The 20,687-nt window shown below is 45.1% G+C and overlaps 1 protein-coding gene across 1 annotated transcript in view; it reads left to right on the top strand.

Moving 5' to 3' along the window:
* LOC121585607 (AF4/FMR2 family member 2-like) overlaps positions 1-20,687 on the top strand; it is a 335,853-nt gene that overhangs the window by 139,298 nt on the left and 175,868 nt on the right. The window contains exon 4 of the mRNA XM_045225453.1: positions 16,503-16,547. Within this exon, the coding sequence (XP_045081388.1) occupies positions 16,503-16,547 (45 nt within the window). The remainder of the gene's footprint in view (positions 1-16,502; positions 16,548-20,687) is intronic.

Raw genomic sequence — 20,687 nt, 5'->3', positions numbered from 1 at the left:
TTCATCAAGGATCTCTCTGTACTTTGCTCCGTTAATATTTTCCTCAATCCTGACTAGTCTCCCAGTCCCTGCCGCTGAAAAACATCCCCACAGAATGATGCTGCCCCCACCATGCTTCACCGTAGGGATGGTGCCAGGTTTCCTCCAGACGTGATGCTTTGCATTCAGGTCAAAGAGTTCAATTTTGGTTTAATCTTGTTTCTCATGATCTGAGAGTCCTTTAGGTGCCTTTTGGCAAACTCCAAGCGGGCTGTCATGTGCCTTTTACTGAGGAGTGGCTTCCGTCTGGCCACTCTACCATAAAGGCTTGATTGGTGGAGTGTTGCAGAGATGGTTGTCCTTCTGGAAGGTTCTCCCATCTCCACAGAGGAACTCTGGAGCTCTGTCAAAGTGACCATCGGGTTCTTGGTTACCTCCGTGACCAAGGCCCTTCTCCCCCGATTGCTAAGTTTGGGCGGGCGGCCAGCTCTAGGAAGAGTCTTGGTGGTTCCAAATGTCTTTCTTTAAAATGATGGAGGTCACTGTGTTCCTGGAGACTTTCAATGCTGCAGAAATGTTTTGGTACCCTTTCCCAGATCTGTGCCTCAACACAATCCTGTCTCGGAGCTGTACGGACAATTCCTTCGACCTCATATTTTGGTTTTCACTCTGACATGCACTGTCAACTTTGGGACATTATATAGACAGGTGTGCCTTTCCAAATCATGTCCAATTAATTGAATTTACCACAGGTGGACTCCAATCAAATTGTAGAAACATCTCAAGGATGATCAATGGAAACAGGATGCGCCTGAGCTCAGTTTCGAGTCTCATAGCAAATGGTCTGAATACTTATGTAAATAAGGTATTTCAGTTTTTTTTTTTATATAAATGTGCAAAAATGTCTAAAAACCTGTTTTCGCTTTGTCATTATGGGGTATTGTGTGTAGCCTGCTGAGGAAAACATTTTATTTAATCAATTTTAGAATAAGGCTTTATCGTAACAAAATATGGAAAAAAGGGAAGGGGTCTGAATACTTTCCGAATGCACTGTAAGGCTGCGTTGAGACAATGACTTATCAATGACATAAGCCCAGCTCAGTTAATCCCTACCATTGTGTCGCTGCGTTGTCATAATGCTTCAGCAAATGTACATTATCCGAGGGGCGTTGGAAGACACAATGTACAGTGGGGGAAAAAAGTATTTAGTCAGCCACCAATTGTGCAAGTTCTCCCACTTAAAAAGATGAGAGAGGCCTGTAATTTTCATCATAGGTTCACGTCAACTATGACAGGCAAAATGAGAAAAGAAATTCCAGAAAATCACATTGTAGGATTTTTTATGAATTTATTTGCAAATTATGGTGGAAAATAAGTATTTGGTCAACAACAAAAGTTTCTCAATACTTTGTTATATACCCTTTGTTGGCAATGACACAGGTCAAACGTTTTCTGTAAGTCTTCACAAGGTTTTCACACACTGTTGCTGGTATTTTGGCCCATTCCTCCATGCAGATCTCCTCTAGAGCAGTGATGTTTTGGGGCTGTCGCTGGGCAACATGGACTTTCAACTCCCTCCAAAGATTTTCTATGGGGTTGAGATCTGGAGACTGGCTAGGCCACTCCAGGACCTTGAAATGCTTCTTACGAAGCCACTCCTTCGTTTCCCGGGCGGTGTGTTTGGGATCATTGTCATGCTGAAAGACCCAGCCACGTTTCATCTTCAAGGCCCTTACTGATGGAAGGAGGTTTTCACTCAAAATCTCACGATACATGGCCCCATTCATTCTTTCCTTTACACGGATCAGTCGTCCTGGTCCCTTTGCAGAAAAACAGCCCCAAAGCATGATGTTTCCACCCCCATGCTTCACAGTAGGTATGGTGTTCTTTGGATGCAACTCAGCATTTGTTGTCCTCCAAACACGACGAGTTGAGTGTTTACCAAAAAGTTATATTTTGGTTTCATCTGACCATATGACATTCTCCCAATCCTCTTCTGGATCATCCAAATGCACTCTGGCAAACTTCAGACGGGCCTGGACATGTACTGGCTTAAGCAGGGGGACACATCTGGCACTGCAGGATTTGAGTCCCTGGTGGCGTAGTGTGTTACTGATGGTAGGCTTTGTTACTTTGGTCCCAGCTCTCTGCAGGTCATTCACTAGGTCCCCCCGTGTGGTTCTGGGATTTTTACTCACCGTTCTTGTGATCATTTTGACCCCACGGGGTGAGATCTTGCGTGGAGCCCCAGATCGAGGGAGATTATCAGTGGTCTTGTATGTCTTCCATTTCCTAATAATTGCTCCCACAGTTGATTTCTTCAAACCAAGCTGCTTACCTATTGCAGATTCAGTCTTCCCAGCCTGGTGTAGGTCTACAATTTTGTTTCTGGTGTCCTTTGACAGCTCTTTGGTCTTGGCCATAGTGGAGTTTGGAGTGTGACTGTTTGAGGTTGTGGACAGGTGTCTTTTATACTGATAACAAGTTCAAACAGGTGCCATTAATACAGGTAACGAGTGGAGGACAGAGGAGCCTCTTAAAGAAGAAGTTACAGGTCTGTGAGAGCCAGAAATCTTGCTTGTTTGTAGGTGACCAAATACTTATTTTCCACCATAATTTGCAAATAAATTCATAAAAAATCCTACAATGTGATTTTCTGGAAAAGAAATTCTCAATTTGTCTGTCATAGTTGACGTGTACCTATGATGAAAATTACAGACCTCTCTCATCTTTTTAAGTGGGAGAACTTGCACAATTGGTGGCTGACTAAATACTTTTTTCCCCCACTGTAAGTAACCTAATTTATGTCCCTCTAACTGCCCTAATTGCCTCTGCTGATCCTACAGCTATTGTATGCAGTAATTATGTGCCTATGAACCAGAGTTATACTGTTAGCACTGAGGTAGTGTGCCCTAGTAGGAATTCCATTGTGTGCAGCTCACCCTGCATTAACATAAATAACATGAGCATGTCTACTTCTGCTAAGCTTCCCAGTAAATCAATGCAAACAATCAAGCATCCCAGAAAAGTGCTAAAAATAGTATATGTTAACATCTACAGAAAAGACAGAAATGCCAATGGTGGAGGTGTTGCTGTTTTATACACTGCTCAAAAAAATAAAGGGGACACTTAAACAACACAATGTAACTCCAAGTCAATCACACTTCTGTGAAATCAAACTGTCCACTTAGGAAGCAACACTGATTGACAATACATTTCACATGCTGTTGTGCAAATGGAATAGACAACAGGTGGAAATTATAGGCAATTAGCAAGACACCCCCAATAAAGGACTGGTTTTGCAGGTGGTGACCACAGACCACTTCTCAGTTCCTATGCTTCCTGGCTGATGTTTTGGTCACTTTTGAATGCTGGCGGTGTTTTCACTCTAGTGGTAGCATGAGACGGAGTCTACAACCCACACAAGTGGCTCAGGTAGTGCAGCTCATCCAGGAGGTACATCAATGCGAGCTGTGGCAAGAAGGTTTGCTGTGTCTGTCAGCGTAGTGTCCAGAGCATGGAGGCGCTACCAGGAGACAGGCCAGTACATCAGGAGACGTGGAGGAGGCCGTAGGAGGGCAACAACCCAGCAGCAGGACTGCTACCTCCGCCTTTGTGCAAGGAGGAGCAGGAGGAGCACTGCCAGAGCCCTGCAAAATGACCTCCAGCAGGCCACATGTGTCTGCTCAAACGGTCAGAAACAGACACCATGAGGGTGGTATGAGGGCCCGACGTCCACAGGTGGGGGGGGGGGTTGTGCTTACAGCCCAACACCGTGCAGGACGTTTGGCATTTGCCAGAGAACATCAAGATTGGCAAATTCACCACTGGCGCCCTGTGCTCTTCACAGATGAAAGCAGGTTCACACTGAGCACATGTGACAGAGTCTGGAGACGCCGTGGAGAACGTTCTGCTGCCTGCAACATCCTCCAGCATGACCGGTTTGGCGGTGGGTCAGTCATGGTGTGGGGTGGCATTTCTTTGGGGGCCGCACAGCCCTCCATGTGCTCGCCAGAGGTAGCCTGACTGCCAATAGGTACTGAGATGAGATCCTCAGACCCCTTGTGAGACCATATGCTGGTGCGGTTGGCCCTGGGTTCCTCCTAATGCAAGACAATGCTAGACCTCATGTGGCTGGAGTGTGTCAGCAGTTCCTGCAAGAGGAAGGCATTGATGCTATGGACCGCCCGTTCCCCAGACCTGAATCCAATTGAGCACATCTGGGACATCATGTCTCGCTCCATCCACCAACGCCACGTTGCACCACAGACTGTCTATCAATCAATTTTCAATCAATTTTATTTTATATAGCCCTTCTTACATCAGCTAATATCTCGAAGTGCTGTACAGAAACCCAGCCTAAAACCCCAAACAGCTAGTAATGCAGGTGTAGAAGCACGGTGGCTAGGAAAAACTCCCTAGAAAGGCAAAACCTAGGAAGAAACCTAGAGAGGAACCAGGCTATGAGGGGTGGCCAGTCCTCTTCTGGCTGTGCCGGGTGGAGATTATAACAGAACCATGCCAAGATGTTCAAAAATGTTCATAAGTGACAAGCATGGTCAAATAATAATCAGGAATAAATCTCAGTTGGCTTTTCATAGCCGATCATTAGAGTTTAAAACAGCAGGTCTGGGACAGGTAGGGGTTCCATAACCGCAGGCAGAACAGTTTAAACTGGAATAGCAGCAAGGCCAGGCGGACTGGGGACAGCAAGGAGTCACCACGGCCGGTAGTCCCGACGTATGGTCCTAGGGCTCAGGTCTCTCAGTTGGCTTTTCATAGCCGATCATTTAGAGTTGAAAACAGCAGGTCTGGGACAGGTAGGGGTTTCGTGAGCCGCAGGCAGAACAGTTGAAACTGGAATAGCAGCAAGGCCAGGCGGACTGGGGACAGCAAGGTGTCATCATGCCCGGTAGTCCTGACGTATGGTCCTAGGGCTCAGGTTCTCAGAGAGAAAGAGAGAACGAGAGAATTAGAGAGAGCATACTTAAATTCACACAGGACACTGGATAAGACAGGAGAAGTACTCCAGGTATAACCAACTAACCCCAGCCCCCGACACATAAACTACTGCAGCATAAATACTGGAGGCTGAGACAGGAGCGGTCCGGAGACACTGTGGCCCCATCCGAAGAAACCCCCGGACAGGGCCAAACAGGAAGGATATAACCCCACCCACTCCGCCAAAGCACAGCCCCCGCACCACTAGAGGGATATCCCCAACCACCAACTTACAATCCTGAGACAAGGCCGAGTATAGCCCACAGAGGTCTCCACCACAGCACAAACCAAGGGGGGCGCCAACCCAGACAGGAAGATCACGTCAGTAACTCAACCCACTCAAGTGACGCACCCCTCCCAGGGACGGCATGAAAGAGCACCAGCAAGCCAGTGACTCAGCCCCTGCAACAGGGTTAGAGGCAGAGAACCCCAGTGGAGAGGGGAACCGGCCCGGCAGAGACAGCAAGGGCTGTTCGTTGCTCCAGCCTTTCCGTTCACCTTCACACTCCTGGGCCAGACTACACTCAATCATATGACCTACTGAAGAGATAAGTCTTCAGTAAAGACTTAAAGGTTGAGACCGAGTCTGCGTCTCTCACATGGGTAGGCAGACTGTTCCATAAAAATGGAGATCTATAGGAGAAAGCCCTGCCTCCCGCTGTTTGCTTAGAAATTCTAGGGACAATTAGGAGGCCTGCGTCTTGTGACCGTAGCGTACGTATTGGTATGTACGGCAGGACCAACTCGGAAAGATAGGTAGGAGCAAGCCCATGTAACGCTTTATAGGTTAACAGTAAAACCTTGAAATCAGCCCTTGCCTTAACAGGAAGCCAGTGTAGGGGAAGCTAGCACTGGAGTAATATGATCAAATTTCTTGGTTCTAGTCAGGATTCTAGCAGCCGTATTTAGCACTAACTGAAGTTTATTTAGTGCTTTATCCGGGTAGCCGGGAAAATAGAGCATTGCAGTAGTCTAATCTAGAAGTAACAAATGCATGGATTAATTTTTCTGCATCATTTTTGGACAGAAAATTTCTGATTTTTGCAATGTTACGTAGATGGAAAAAAGCTGTCCTTGAAACAGTCTTGATATGTTCGTCAAAAGAGAGATCAGGGTCAAGAGTAACGCCTAGGTCCTTCACAGTTTTATTTGAGACGACTTTACAACCATCAAGATGAATTGTCAGATTTAACAGAAGATCTCTTTGTTTCTTGGGACCTAGTACAAGCATCTCTGTTTTGTCCGAGTTTAAAAAGTAAAAGTTTTCAGCCATCCACTTCCTTATGTCTGAAACACAGGCTTCTAGCGAGGGCAATTTTGGGGCTTCACCATGCTTCATTGAAATGTACAGCTGTGTGTCATCCGCATAGCAGTGAAAGTTAACATTATGTTTTCGAATAACATCCCCAAGAGGTAAAATATATAGTGAAAACAATAGTGGTCCTAAAACGGAACCTTGAGGAACACCGAAATGTACAGTTGATTTGTCGGAGGACAGACCATTCACAGAGACAAACTGATATCTTTCCGACAGGTAGGATCTAAACCAGGCCAGAACTTGTCCGTGTCTAGGAGTTGGCGGATGCTTTAGTCCAGGTCTGGGAGGAGATCCCTCAGGAGACCATCCGCCACCTCATCAGGAGCATGCCCAGGCGTTGTAGGGAGGTCATACAGGCACGTGGAGGCCACACACACTACTGAGCCTCATTTTGACTTGTTTTAAGGACATTACATCAAAGTTGGATCAGCCTGTAGTGTGGTTTTCCACTTAAATTTTGAGGGTGACTCCAAATCCAGACCTCCATGGGTTGAATTTGATTTCCATTGATAATTTTTGTGTGATTTTGTTGTCAGCACATTCAACTATGTAAAGAAAAAAAGTATTTAATAAGATTATTTCATTCATTCAGATCTAGGATGTGTTATTTTAGTGTTCCCTTTATTTTTTTGAGCAGTGTATTTAGAACCACATTCCTGTGAAGGTTAGAAAGGATCTCATGTTAAATACTGTTGAAGTAATATGGCTACAGGTTCATCATCCTCACCTAAAGCCCATTCTGGTGGGAAGCTGCTATAGACCACCAAGTGCTAACAGCCAGTATCTGGATAACATGTGTGAAATGCTTGATAATGTATGTGATATCAATAGAGAGGTATATTTGCTGGGTGATTTAAATATTGACTGGCTTTCATCAAGCTGCCCACTCAAAAAAAAAAGCTTAAAACTGTAACTAGTGCCTGCAACCTGGTTCAGGTTACAAACAGCACAGTAATGAAATCATCAACATGTATTGATCACATCTTTACTAATATTGCAGAGATTTGCTTTAAAGCTTTATCCAAATACATTGGATGCAGTAATCACAATATAGTAGCCATATCTAGGAAAACCAAAGGCTGGGCCTAATATAGTGTGTAAGAGGTAATACAAGAAGTTTTGAGGATAATAGCGGACGATATTGCCACTCCTATTTGCTATATCTTCAATCTAATCCTACAGGAAAGTGTGTGCCCTCAGGCCTGGAGGGAAACAAAAGTCATTCTGCTACCCAAGAATAGTAAAGCCCTCTTTACTGGCTCAAATAAATGACCAATCAGCCTGTTACCAAGCCTTAGGAAAGAATGAATGGGGCCATGTATCGTGAGATTTTGAGTGAAAACCTCCTTCCATCAGCAAGGGCATTGAAGATGAAACGTGGCTGGGTCTTTCAGCATGACAATGATCCCAAACGCACCGCCCGGGCAACGAAGGAGTGGCTTCGTAAGAAGCATTTCAAGGTCCTGGAGTGGCCTAGCCAGTCTCCAGATCTCAACCCCATAGAAAATCTTTGGAGGGAGTTGAAAATCTGTGTTGCCCAGTGACAGTCCCAAAACATCACTGCTCTAGAGGAGATCTGCATGGAGGAATGGGCCAAAATACCAGCAACAGTGCGTGAAAACCTTGTGAAGACTTACAGAAAACATTTGACCTGTGTCATTGCCAACAAAGGGTATATAACAAAGTATTGAGAAACTTTTGTTATTGACCAAATACTTATTTTCCACCATAATTTGCAAATAAATTCATTAAAAATCCTACAATGTGAATTTCTGGAATTTCTTTTCTCATTTTGCCTGTCATAGTTGACGTGTACCTATGATGAAAATTACAGGCCTCTCTCATCTTTTTAAGTGGGAGAACTTGCACAATTGGTGGCTGACTAAATACTTTTTTCCCCCACTGTACATATACATATCCTTAAAAAATATATATTTCCCTTTATTATTTTCCAACCCCACAACCCCTTCCCTAATTGGAGTAAACTAGTGAACAACAATGCTTAGGCCTCTACTACTTTTTATCATAACTACACTTCAACTGTGAGAAACTGAATCTAAAACAAAAATCCAGAAAAACACATTGTATGATTTTTAAGTAATTAATTTGCATTTTATTGCATGACATAAGTATTTGATACATCAGAAAAGCAGAACTTAATATTTGGTACAGAAACCTTTGTTTGCAATTACAGAGATCATACGTTTCCTGTAGGTCTTGACCAGGTTTGCACACACTGCAGCAGGGATTTTGGCCCACTCCTCCATACAGACCTTCTCCAGATCCTTCAGGTTTGGGGCTGTCGCTGGGCAATACGGACTTTCAGCTCCCCTCCAAAGATTTTCTATTGGGTTCAGGTCTGGAGACTGGCTAGGCCACTCCAGGACCTTGAGATGCTTCTTACGGAGCCACTCCTTAGTTGCCCTGGCTGTGTGTTTCGGGTCGTTGTCATGCTGGAAGACCCCAGCCACGACCCATCTTCAATGCTCTTACTGAGGGAAGGAGGTTGTTGGCCAAGATCTCGCGATACATGGCCCCATCCATCCTCCCCTCAATACGGTGCAGTCGTCCTGTCCCCTTTGCAGAAAAGCATCCCCAAAGAATGATGTTTCCACCTCCATGCTTCACGGTTGGGATGGAGTTCTTGGGGTTGTACTCATCCTTCTTCTTCCTCCAAACACGGCGAGCAGAGTTTAGACCAAAAAGCTCTGTTTTTGTCTCATCAGACCACATGACCTTCTCCCACTCCTCCTCTGGATCATCCAGATGGTCATTGACAAAGTTCAGACGGGCCTGGACATGCGCTGGCTTGAGCAGGGGGACCTTGCGTGCGCTGCAGGATGTTAATCCATGACGGCGTAGTGTGTTACTAATGGTTTTCTTTGAGACTGTGGTCCCAGCTCTCTTCAGGTCATTGACCAGGTCCTGCCGTGTAGTTCTGGGCTGATCCCTCACCTTCCTCATGATCATTGATGCCCCACGAGGTGAGATCTTGCATGGAGCCCCAGACCGAGGGTGATTGACCGTCATCTTGAACTTCTTCCATTTTCTAATAATTGCACCAACAGTTGTTGCCTTCTCACCAAGCTGCTTGCCTATTGTCCTGTAGCCCATCCCAGCATTGTGCAGGTCTACAATTTTATCCCTGATATCCTTACACAGCTCTCTGGTCTAGGTAACGAGTTCAAACAGGTGCAGTTAATACAGGTAATGAGTGGAGAACAGGAGGGCTTCTTAAAGAAAAACTAACAGGTCTGTGAGAGCCGGAATTCTTACTGGTTGGTAGGTGATCAAATACTTATGTCATGCAATAAAATGCAAATCATACAATGTGATTTTCTGGATCTCACAGTTGAAGTGTACCTATGATAAAAATTACAGACCTCTACATGCTTTGTAAGTAGGAAAACCTGCAAAATTGGCAGTGTATCAGATACTTGTTCTCCCCACTGTACATACTATATACATTTTATGGACAGTCAATTTTACAATAATTCTATTTTGTTTGTTTTTACTCCTGAACTTCCTCTACCCTCAACCTCTCCGATCATTTTCATGATGTCCATCCGGTTTGCTTCAATATGCCATATCTTTCTAACTGTGCTCCTTCACAAAATCTCCCAACCTACAACCTATATACTTATTATGGACACAGTATGCTTACATTATTAGTTATCTTGTTGTTATTAGTTGTTGTTAGTTGTTATTAGTCCCATCCTTCTACTCCATTCAACACCACCCATCTACCATATTGGATTTCTATTTGCCATATATTTTTCAACTGTACTGTGATGTTTTACAAAGGTTCTGAATCTTTCTATTCTCATTGTTTCTACAGATTGTAAATTGAAAATATGTTTTTTTGCTAAAAGTATTATTATATTATTGATTGATTGACTATGACTTTTCAGATCACCAAGTAGTGCTATCTGCAGGGTTAGCTCCAGGTAAATATTGCAATCCTTTAGCCATTCCTGGACCTGTGTCCAAAAACAAGCTGCAAATGGACAGTACCAAAACAAATGATCTAATGATTCTCTCTCTTCTGCAGAGCTGGGAAGATTATATCCCCCATATAAATAACATTCTATTGGTAGCAAGAATTTTATATAATAATTTAAATTGAAAAATTCAGCGTTGTTTTGCGTATCAGTTCAGAAACACTATGCCATGGAATCCGTACGTCAAAAATCTCTTCCCAACTATTTTGCAATCTATATGGGACGGCTGTCAATCCTTTGGTCCTTAAATGAAACTGGTATACTTTATTATTTATCACAGTTTTCTTTAACCAATTATTTTCTTTAATGCAAGGCCGACAGACAAGTTCCTTACTTTTTCCCCTTTCCACTTTCCTCTTCCATTTTTGCGGTAACGCTGCAATTATTTGGTTGTAATTTTGGGTAGAGCAAACATTTCCAAAATATTTTTTATCAATTAGTATATTTGAGTTTAACCACAATATTTGTTGCATTATTTGTTCTGTCGTTTTTGGAGGATTAAATTGAAATTGCAACCAACTTTCTATGGCTTGTTTTAGAAATAGTGATATTTTAGAAATAGTGATATATCCCTTTATATATCTGAATAAAGGTGAAAAGGCCATTCTTGAACATTGGGTGAGACAATCTTACTAATTTGCTAGAGAACCAGTTTGGATTTAAGTATAACTTTTGTATGACTGAAGCTTTTAGTGATAGGTCTAATGCTTTAATATTTAATAATTTCTGTCCTCCGAATTCATATTCATTATATAAATTGGCCCGTTTAAATTTGTCTGGCTTGCTGTTCCAAATTAAATGGAATGTTTGTTTCTCATATAATTTAAAAAACTGTTTGCTAGGCGTAGGCAAGACAATAAGCAAATAGGTAAACTGGGATAATACTAAAGAGTTAATCAGGGTGATTTTTCCACAAATTGACAGGTATTTACCTTTCCATGGTAGCAAGATCTTATCTATTTTTTCTAACTTTCTATTCAAATTTATTGGAGTGAAATCATTCATTTCAATTGGGATATGTATTCCAAGTATATCCACATCACCATCAGACCATTTTATTGGTAAACTGCATGGTAATGTAAAAATTGTATTTTTAAGTGATCCAATATGTAATATAGTACATTTATCACAATTTGGTTGCAATCCAGAGAGGTATCTAGATTCTCTATGAGGCTGTGGAGGGATTCAAGTTGTGGATTTAAAAGAAAACATGAATCATCAGCGTACAATGACACCTTTGTTTTTAAGGTTGGATCTGATTTTAATAGCTAACATCTCGATGGCCATAATAAAAAGATATGTCGATAGTGGACAACCTTGTTTCACTCCTCTTGACAGTTTAAAATGTTCTGAGAAATAGCCATTATTTACTATTTTACACCTAGGGTTACTATACATGATTTTTAACCCATTTTATAAGAGATTCTCCAAAATTGAAATGTTCCAGGCATTTATATATAAACCCCAGTCGTACTTTATCAAATGCCTTTTGAAGTCTGCTATGAATAGCAGGCCTGGTTTCCCAGATTTTTCATAGTGTTCTATTGTTTCCAGTACTTGCCTTATATTACCTCCAATGTATCTTCCATGTAAAAAACTTGTCTGATTAGAATAAATGATGTCCGACAATACCTTTTTTAAATTCTATGCGCTATACATTTTGCTAGAATTTTTGCATCACAACACTGAAGTGTAAGGGCCCTCCAATTTTCAATTTCCCACTTGTATCCTGTTTCAGTAATAATGAAATCAGACCTTCTTCTTGAGTGTCTGATAATCTACCATTTACAGGAGTGGTTAAAACATGCTAATAACGGTCCTCTGAGTATATCCAAAAAGGTTTGGTATACCTCGACTGGTATGCCATCCAACCCTGGAGTTTTCCCGGACTTAAAGTCTTTAATTGCATCCAGAAGTTCCTCCTCTGTAATTTCACCTTCACATTAGTCTTTCTGTATGGCTGTTCATTTTACATTATCAATAGAAAAAAAAATCTCTTCAATTAGCTTCAGTTAGAGGAGATGGAGGCGACTGAAACGAAAACGTATGATTAAAGTACTTTGTTGTACGAGTGCAATTTTCCTACTAGAAAACTGTCAGTGTTGATAAGATGTATACTCAAATTTATTCATATCACACTTGGGTTTGTGTGAAGACCTGCAATTGAAAAAATAAAAAAATAATAATAATAATCATTTCATAGTTCATCAATTCATCTGTGTCTATATCTCAGCCCATGAATGTGTCGACTGTGCTGTGGGATTTTCTGTGACTATCATGTTTTTCCCCTTGTTTATTCATCCGTCCATTGTCAGAAGGGTAGACAGATACAAAGCCATCTGTGAGCTGCTTCTCATCTCATGTTGAAATCTACCTATTTATTCCTGGAGCTGCTCTTCCACTTTTTAAGCACAATTTGAGCTGTTTCAGAGCGCATCAGAGCCTTGTGCCACATACATCTTATCTGTTGTTGATGCGCAGATGCTTTTCTCAACAGCTTATTTCAGAGAAAACGGATTTCTGCCCCAGTAATTGCCTCTGCAATATTCCCCGGATCCGCACATCATTCAAAGGAATACGTCTTCTTTTTCCCTGAAAGCTTTCTGCAGTCTTGCAGAACGTGGTGAATTACATTTTTTCCTCTATTCTTTTCTTATTTTTTTCCATTCTCCCATGTCGTGCCAAAAACAGAACTTGGAAAGAGATTAGTGACACATCTAGTGATATCTGCATCTGACAATTAAAATGCTTTGCTTTTTCCGTGTGAGAAAAACCCCAAGCATGTTAGATCAGCTATGAAACTAGCAGACAGATTAGTATATCAAATAACATTACTTGAATCAATTTTTATTTAAAATAAACAAATCTCACCAACCACCACCTCCAGGTGGAAAACATTCCAATTCATACATACATGTATAGTCTCTTCCTGTTTATACTGCACAAGTGCATCATAGTCAAATCAACCAATCCCTCTAATCTTAATTCCACCCCTCAGATGTCCACAGACTAACCCATCGATCCCAGAACATTACAATACATCCTTCTATTTTACTATGATGTCTTTTGAGGGAACCTCTATTTGAACCATTTCTACTGAGTTTGCCCTAAGAATAAATATTTACCTAAGACTGAAGATACAATGAACTGCTTTAGTGTGATTAAAACTTGTGAGTGTTAACCAGTTGTAACAATGAGCTGCTCAATATTCAGAATTGGATCCTCTGTGTTTTTTGATCCCTCATGACTTCAGAATTCTGCATCCACTTTACAGTCCATACTCTGTCCACACAAATGTTTTTTAACATGGAGCTGGAGAGAATTAGATCTGAAGAGCATTTCTCATTTTTATTTTACATTGGCCATGGGACCACGCTATTCTGGAACACTGGCATCTTGCAAAGCTTTTATTCCCATGGGAAATGTGCCTTTATCAGAGAAATCATTTGTAAGCCCAATGCCCATTCAATCTGACTGGAACGGCAGGTACACAGAGAACCCTGCCTGAGTGAGGAAATAAGATCTCAGCTGGATAGTTCTGTTCCAGTCGTTTTGTTACATGTTAGTCATTTAGCAGATGCTCTTATCCAGAGCGACTTACAGTTAGTGAGTGCATACATTTTTCATACTGGCCCCCCGTGGGAATCGAACCCACAACCCTGGCGTTGCAAGCGCCATGCTCTACCAACTGAGCTACACGGGACCTGTAAAACTTGTAAAATAACTTCGGGGAATATAAGAAATGAAGGTGACTCCTTGCTTTAATACGGTTGTAAACTCACTCCTCAACCCATTGGAAATGCCTTCGTCAAATGCTATCTGAAATGTCACAATTTGTGTCAGCCAGCCGGCTGCATTGTGACTGCTGCTCTTTGTATTATCTCAGCCGACTCCCATTTGCTCCAGCATCATAAACATGACAATAACACTGCAATAAGAACCCAGATATCTGTCACATCTGACTTGATCCCAACAAGCCCAAGCCTCTCAGAGCGGGTGTAAACAGTTTCACTGAACTAGGATTCCTCTTTATATCGTTGACATTTGGTGTTCATTCCCGAGGCAGAAGAACAAAGCAGACATAGAGAACCTCAGAGAGTCACGCCTGTATTCTAAATGGGGTTCACCACAGGTGATGGGGATATGAACCCCGGTGTGGCTGTAATAAGCTGTGCCTCTGTATCTTCTATTAGACAGAGGACAATGGTAGAGAACATTCTGATTAGAGCTCCTCTGTTGGTTTCTATGGGAACAGGATATTATGTACTGGTGGTTGAGCTAACAGGAAGTTTATGTCTGTCTGTGAGGCTTGTTTATAAAGCTCCTACAGACTCCATCTCCTCTTGTGGGATCTGGGATGAATTAGGATGCCTTCAGACTCCCTCTGCCGTGGACTGGCACTGTGCAGCACGGCTCAGTCATAAACACACAGACACAAACAGTCAAACACTAATATCACCTGAGAGGAATACCGGTGAAATATAGATGTTATTATTAGTTTTACTAATGAGCTATTTGATGTAATAGTTAAACAACACGTTCTGCCGTTTTTTGTGTTATAATTGCTTTCTGTCATGGTTTCAGTTTTTTTTATACTCATAATGAAATAAGAACTGGTACTTTGCAGAGATGCATATTCATTAACCCACAATATATAATTTACAACTACAGATTCTTACTGTGGATGTGTTCTTGCATGTAGTTTAGCAGCTTTTCAACACAGATCACACCATTGTGTCAAATAGAGGCAGAGAGGGATAGTGGAAGTAGGAGGGCTGTGGAGAAACATGACAGGTCAACCATGGCATAGGGAGTATCTGGGGGATGCTGCTGTGTGTAGCTACCCAGCTCCATGCAGCCTGAGGTGGATAAAGCCCAGCTCTGCTCTCTCCATCACTCTTCACCCCACACCTCACCCCTACCCACCGCCCCCAACCATCTCCTCAGACCCACTGACCTTTCCAGTGTCAGGATGCCCCCAGTCATACCCGAGGTGGGCTGATGTCACTAACAGAGCAGACTGTGAGAGCCAGCCAGTCAGCCAGGGTCCCATGTGGCTCTGTAGGTGGCATGGTATAATCAGCCAGCCCAGAGATCAACTACAGTACATACTGTAGCCTACACACGCACGCAGGCACGCACGCATGCAGGCAGGCAGGCAGGCAGGCAGGCCCAATCCTGGCCTGTTCCAGGTCTAGGATTTATCTGAACCAGTCCTGGCCCGTTCCAGGTCTAGGATTTATCTGAACCAGTCCTGGCCCGTTCCAGGTCTAGGATTTATCTGAACCTGTCCTGGCCCGTTCCAGGTCTAGGATTTATCTGAACCAGTCCTGGCCCGTTCCAGGTCAAGGATTTATCTGAACCAGTCCTGGCCCGTTCCAGGTCTAGGATTTATCCGACCCAGTCCTGGCCCGTTCCAGGTCTAGGATTTATCCGACCCAGTCTTGGCCCGGTCTAGGATTTATCCGACCAGTCCTGGCCCGTTCCAGGTCTAGGATTTATCCGACCAGTCCTGGCCTGTTCCAGGTCTAGGATTTATCTGACCCAGTCCTGGCCCGTTCCAGGTCTAGGATTTATCTGACCCAGTCCTGGCCCATTCCAGGTCTAGGATTTATCTCACCCAGTCCTGGCCCGTTCCAGGTCTAGGATTTATCCGACCCAGTCAGATAAAAAATAGATAGGCCTATCTGTCCTCTAGCAGTCATCTCTCTGACAGAATAGATAGGCCTATCTGTCCCCTAGCAGTCATCTCTCAGACAGAATATATAGGCCTATCTGTCCCCTAACAGTCATCTCTCAGACAGAATAGGTAAGCCTATCTGTCCTTGAATAATGAATACCACTCAATATGTGTTGTCTGAATATATCACGTACTCTGGGGGTTATCTTCTTTCTTTTTGTTTAGTCAGTTAGCAAACACTCTTATCCAGAGCGACTTACAGGCGCAATTAGGGTTAAGTGCCTTGCTCAAGGGCACATCGACATATTTTTCACCTAGTGAGCTCGGGGATTCGAACCAGCGACCTTTCGGTTTCTGGCCCAAAACTCTTAACCACTGGGCTACCATCTATTTGTTGAGATGGTCTTTAGTTTACCATTACGTCTTTTGGCTACCTTTAGGCTACTGTCCTTTCTTGGAAACTATCTGGTGCCTTTTCTTCCTCTTTGTCTAACAACAGCCTTATTCTTCTGTGTGTCTGCAGGTCGGCCTGTCCAGTGACTCCAGCTGTGTGGAGGAGATTCTACGGGTAAGTTAGATTCACTTCCTTTCCATGCCCTCCGTTAATTACACCTGATTACGCCTCAGAGACTGTTACATACACCTGGTTACGCCTCAGATACTGTTCATTACACCTGGTTACGCCTCAGATACTGTTAATTACACCTGGTTACGCCTCAGATACTGTTAATTTCACCTGTTTACGCCTCAGATACTGTTTGCACACAGGTACTTACCCACCCAGGCAGAGAGAAAATAGAAAAGCTTCTGTGATCCTATTATAATGGGCCCTTGTGTTCTAATACAAATCTGATCAAATTCATCAAGGGTTAAAGCTGGCTAGCAAATTTAGATCCTCTCAAATGGTTGTGTGAAAAGCGTTTTGACCTTCTTCAACGCCGAGACGCGCTCTTTTGTTTAGAAATCAATTCTGTGCTTAATAGCCTGTACAGAATTTGAATGTAAAGGGCACTAGGTCCATATGAACTGAAAAATACATTTCCTTCTTGTATTCTTAGATGCAAACATATAGGCTGCCTTTTCTGTGAACTTTGACCTTTGTAGCAGGTGCTGATCCACTCCATGTGATCTGACCCTTTTTGGTTCCAGAAGGGTTCTATGTGGAACCAAAAGAGTTCTACCTAGAACCAAAAAGGGTTCTTCAAAGGGTTGTACTATGGGGACAACTGAAGAACCCTTTCAGGTTCTAGATAGCACCTTTTTTTCAAAGAGTGACATACAGGTGAGGTCACAGAGTGACATACAGGTGAGGTCACAGAGTGACATACAGGTGAGGTCACAGAGTGACATACAGGTGAGGTCACAGAGTGACAGGCCACAGTAGGGTTCAATATTTTCCTGATATTTTATAAATGTTCCATCCCGAGAATAAATAACGTTTCTCCCGGGTAACCCGGTATTTCCTGCCCAAACCAAAAGTTTCATTTAAAAGTATATAAAGCATATAAATAAGAGCCCAAAAAAGCCCAGATGATAGCGCCTTTATCCAATACAAAGTCTATTCACCTTTCAGCAAGAGAATAACCTAAAACACAGTGAATGTTCCTGAGTGACCGAGTTACAGTTTTGAATGAAACTCAGTCACTACACAGCTGATTCAAATAATCAAATATTGATGATGAGTTGGTTATTTGAATCAGCTGTGTAGTGCTAGGGGCCCCAGGACCGAGTTTGGGAAACCCTGATCTATGATGAATAGGCTAGCACACATTACGCACCACAGAAAAACATAAAAGCCCATAGATATAGCTATGCTCTCTTGGGTAAATCAATGAAACAAGCTCCAGTAGTGTGGACTGTATTAATGTAATGTATTGTATTACAGTGGGGAAAAAAGTATTTAGTCAGCCACCAATTGTGCAAGTTCTCCCACTTAAAAAGATGAGAGAGGCCTGTAATTTTCATCATAGGTACACGTCAACTATGACAGACAAATTGAGAAAAAATAATCCAGAAAATCACATTGTAGGATTTTTTATGAATTTATTTGCAAATTATGGTGGAAAATAAGTATTTGGTCACCTACAAACAAGCAAGATTTCTGGCTCTCACAGACCTGTAACTTCTTCTTTAAGAGGCTCCTCTGTCCTCCACTCGTTACCTGTATTAATGGCACCTGTTTGAATGTCACGATCGTCTGAGGAAGCGGACCAATACGCAGCGCGTTGAGTGAACATGATGACTTTATTTAATCAAAGCAACCACGAAAACAAATAAACGAATGACGATAGTGAAGTCCACAGTGACAAATGACTGTACATGGAACAAAAACCCACAAACACACAGTGAAACCACAACAGTTTAAATATGGCTCCCAATCAGAGATAACGAGCCGACAGCTGACACTCGTTACCTCCGATTGGGAGTCATATGACTAATCACCAAACATAGAAATGAACAACTAGAAACCAACATAGAAATACACCCAAAAGAAAATGAACAACCCTGGCTCAATAATCAAAGTCCATGGAGCCAGAGTGTCACAGTACCCCCCCCTAAAGGTGCGAACTCCGGGCGCACCAACATACAGTCTAGGGGAGGGTCTGGGTGGGCGTCTGTCCATGGTGGCGGCTCTGGCACTGGTCGTGGTCCCCACCCCACCATAGTCACTACCCGCTTACGTAGCCTCCTCCAAATGACCACCCCCAACTAAACCCCACAGGATTAAGGGACAGCACTGGACTAAGAGGCATCACCGGACTCAGGGGCAGCACCGGACTAAGGGGCAGCACCGGGCTAAGGGGCAGCACCGGGCTAAGGGGCAGCACCGGGCTAAGGGGCAGCACCGGACTGAATGGCGGATCCTGGCTGGCTGGCTCTGGCGGATCCTGGCTGGACGGCTCTGGCGGATCCTTGCTGGACGGCTCTGGCGGATCCTGGCTGGACGGCTCTGGCGGATCCTGGCTGGACGGCTCATGGCTGGCTGACGGATCTGGCTGCTCATGGCTGGCTGACGGATCTGGCTGCTCGTGGCTGGCTGACGGACCTGGCTGCTCATGGCTGGCTGACGGATCTGGCTGCTCATGGCTGGCTGACGGATCTGGCTGATCCTGTCTGGCGGAAGGCTCTGGCTGATCCTGTCTGGCGGAAGGCTCTGGCTGATCCTGTCTGGCGGAAGGCTCTGGCTGATCCTGTCTGGCGGAAGGCTCTGGCTGATCCTGTCTGGCGGAAGGCTCTGGCTGATCCTGTCTGGCGGAAGGCTCTAGCGGCTCCTGTCTGGCGGAAGGCTCTAGCGGCTCCCGGTCTGGCGGACGGCTCTGAAGGCTCATGGCAGACGGGCGGCTTTGCAGGTTCAGTACAGACGGGCGGCTTTAGCGCCCGTTGGGCAGACGGGCAGTTCAAGCGCCGTTGGGCAGACGGGCAGTTCAGGCGCCCGTTGGGCAGACGGGCAGTTCAGGCGCTGTTGGGCAGACGGGCAGTTCAGGCGCCGTTGGGCAGACGGGCAGTTCAGGCGCCGTTGGGCAGACGGGCAGTTCAGGCGCCGTTGGGCAGACGGCAGACTCTGGCCGTCTGAGGCGCACCTTAGGCCTGGCGCGTAGTGCCGGAACTGGAGGTACCGGGCTGAGGACACGCATCTCAGGGCTAGTGCGGGAGAAGGAACAGGCCGGACCGGGCTGGCGGCGCGCACCGTAGACTTGGTGCGAGTGGCCGGAACAGGCCGGGTCGGGCTGGCGACGTGCACCGTATCCCTGGTGCGAGTGGCCGGAACAGGCCGGGCCGGGCTGTCGACGCACACCGTATCCTTGGTGCGTGGAGCAGGAACAGGCCGGGCAGGGCTGTCGACGCACACCGTATCCTTGGTGCGTGGAGCAGGAACAGGCCGGGCAGGGCTGTCGACGCACACCGTATCCTCGGTGCGTGGAGCAGGAACAGGCCGGGCTGGGCTGGCGACGCACACCGTAGGTTCTGTGCGTGGAGCAGGAACAGGCCGGGCTGGGCTGGCGACGCACACCGTAGGTTCTGTGCGTGGAGCAGGAACAGGCCGGGCTGGGCTGGCGACGCACACCGTGGGCTTGGTGCGTGGAGCAGGAACAGGCCGGGCAGGGCTGTCGACGCACACCGTATCCTTGGTGCGTGGAGCAGGACCAGGCCGGGCAGGGCTGTCGGCGCACACCGTATCCTTGGTGCGTGGAGCAGGAACAGGCCGGGCTGGGCTGGCGACGCACACCGTAGGTTCTGTGCGTGGAGCAGGAACAGGCCGGGCTGGGCTGGCGACGCACACCGTAGGTTCTGTGCGTGGAGCAGGAACAGGCCGGGCTGGGCTGGCGACGCACACCGTGGGCTTGGTGCGTGGAGCAGGAACAGGCCGGGCAGGGCTGTCGACGCACACCGTATCCTTGGTGCGTGGAGCAGGAACAGGCCGGGCAGGGCTGTCGACGCACACCGTATCCCTGGTGCGTGGAGCAGGAACAGGCCGGGCTGGGCTGGCGACGCACACCGTAGGTTCTGTGCGTGGAGCAGGAACAGGCCGGGCTGGGCTGGCGACGCACACCGTGGGCTTGATGCGTGAGTAGGAACAGGCCGGTCCGTACTGGGAACACACACCACTGGCTTTAACTGGGGATCAGGAACGGGCCGGACCGGACTGGTAACACACATCAGTCTCTCACGCCGTGCCGCAACAACTTCCCTTCCTCTACTCGCCAAT

The sequence above is a fragment of the Coregonus clupeaformis genome, chromosome 2 (assembly GCF_020615455.1).
Source record: "Coregonus clupeaformis isolate EN_2021a chromosome 2, ASM2061545v1, whole genome shotgun sequence".
Classification (NCBI taxonomy): domain Eukaryota; kingdom Metazoa; phylum Chordata; class Actinopteri; order Salmoniformes; family Salmonidae; genus Coregonus; species Coregonus clupeaformis.
Note: the sequence above shows the minus strand (reverse complement) of the source record. Positions and strands in the feature narration are given on the sequence as shown.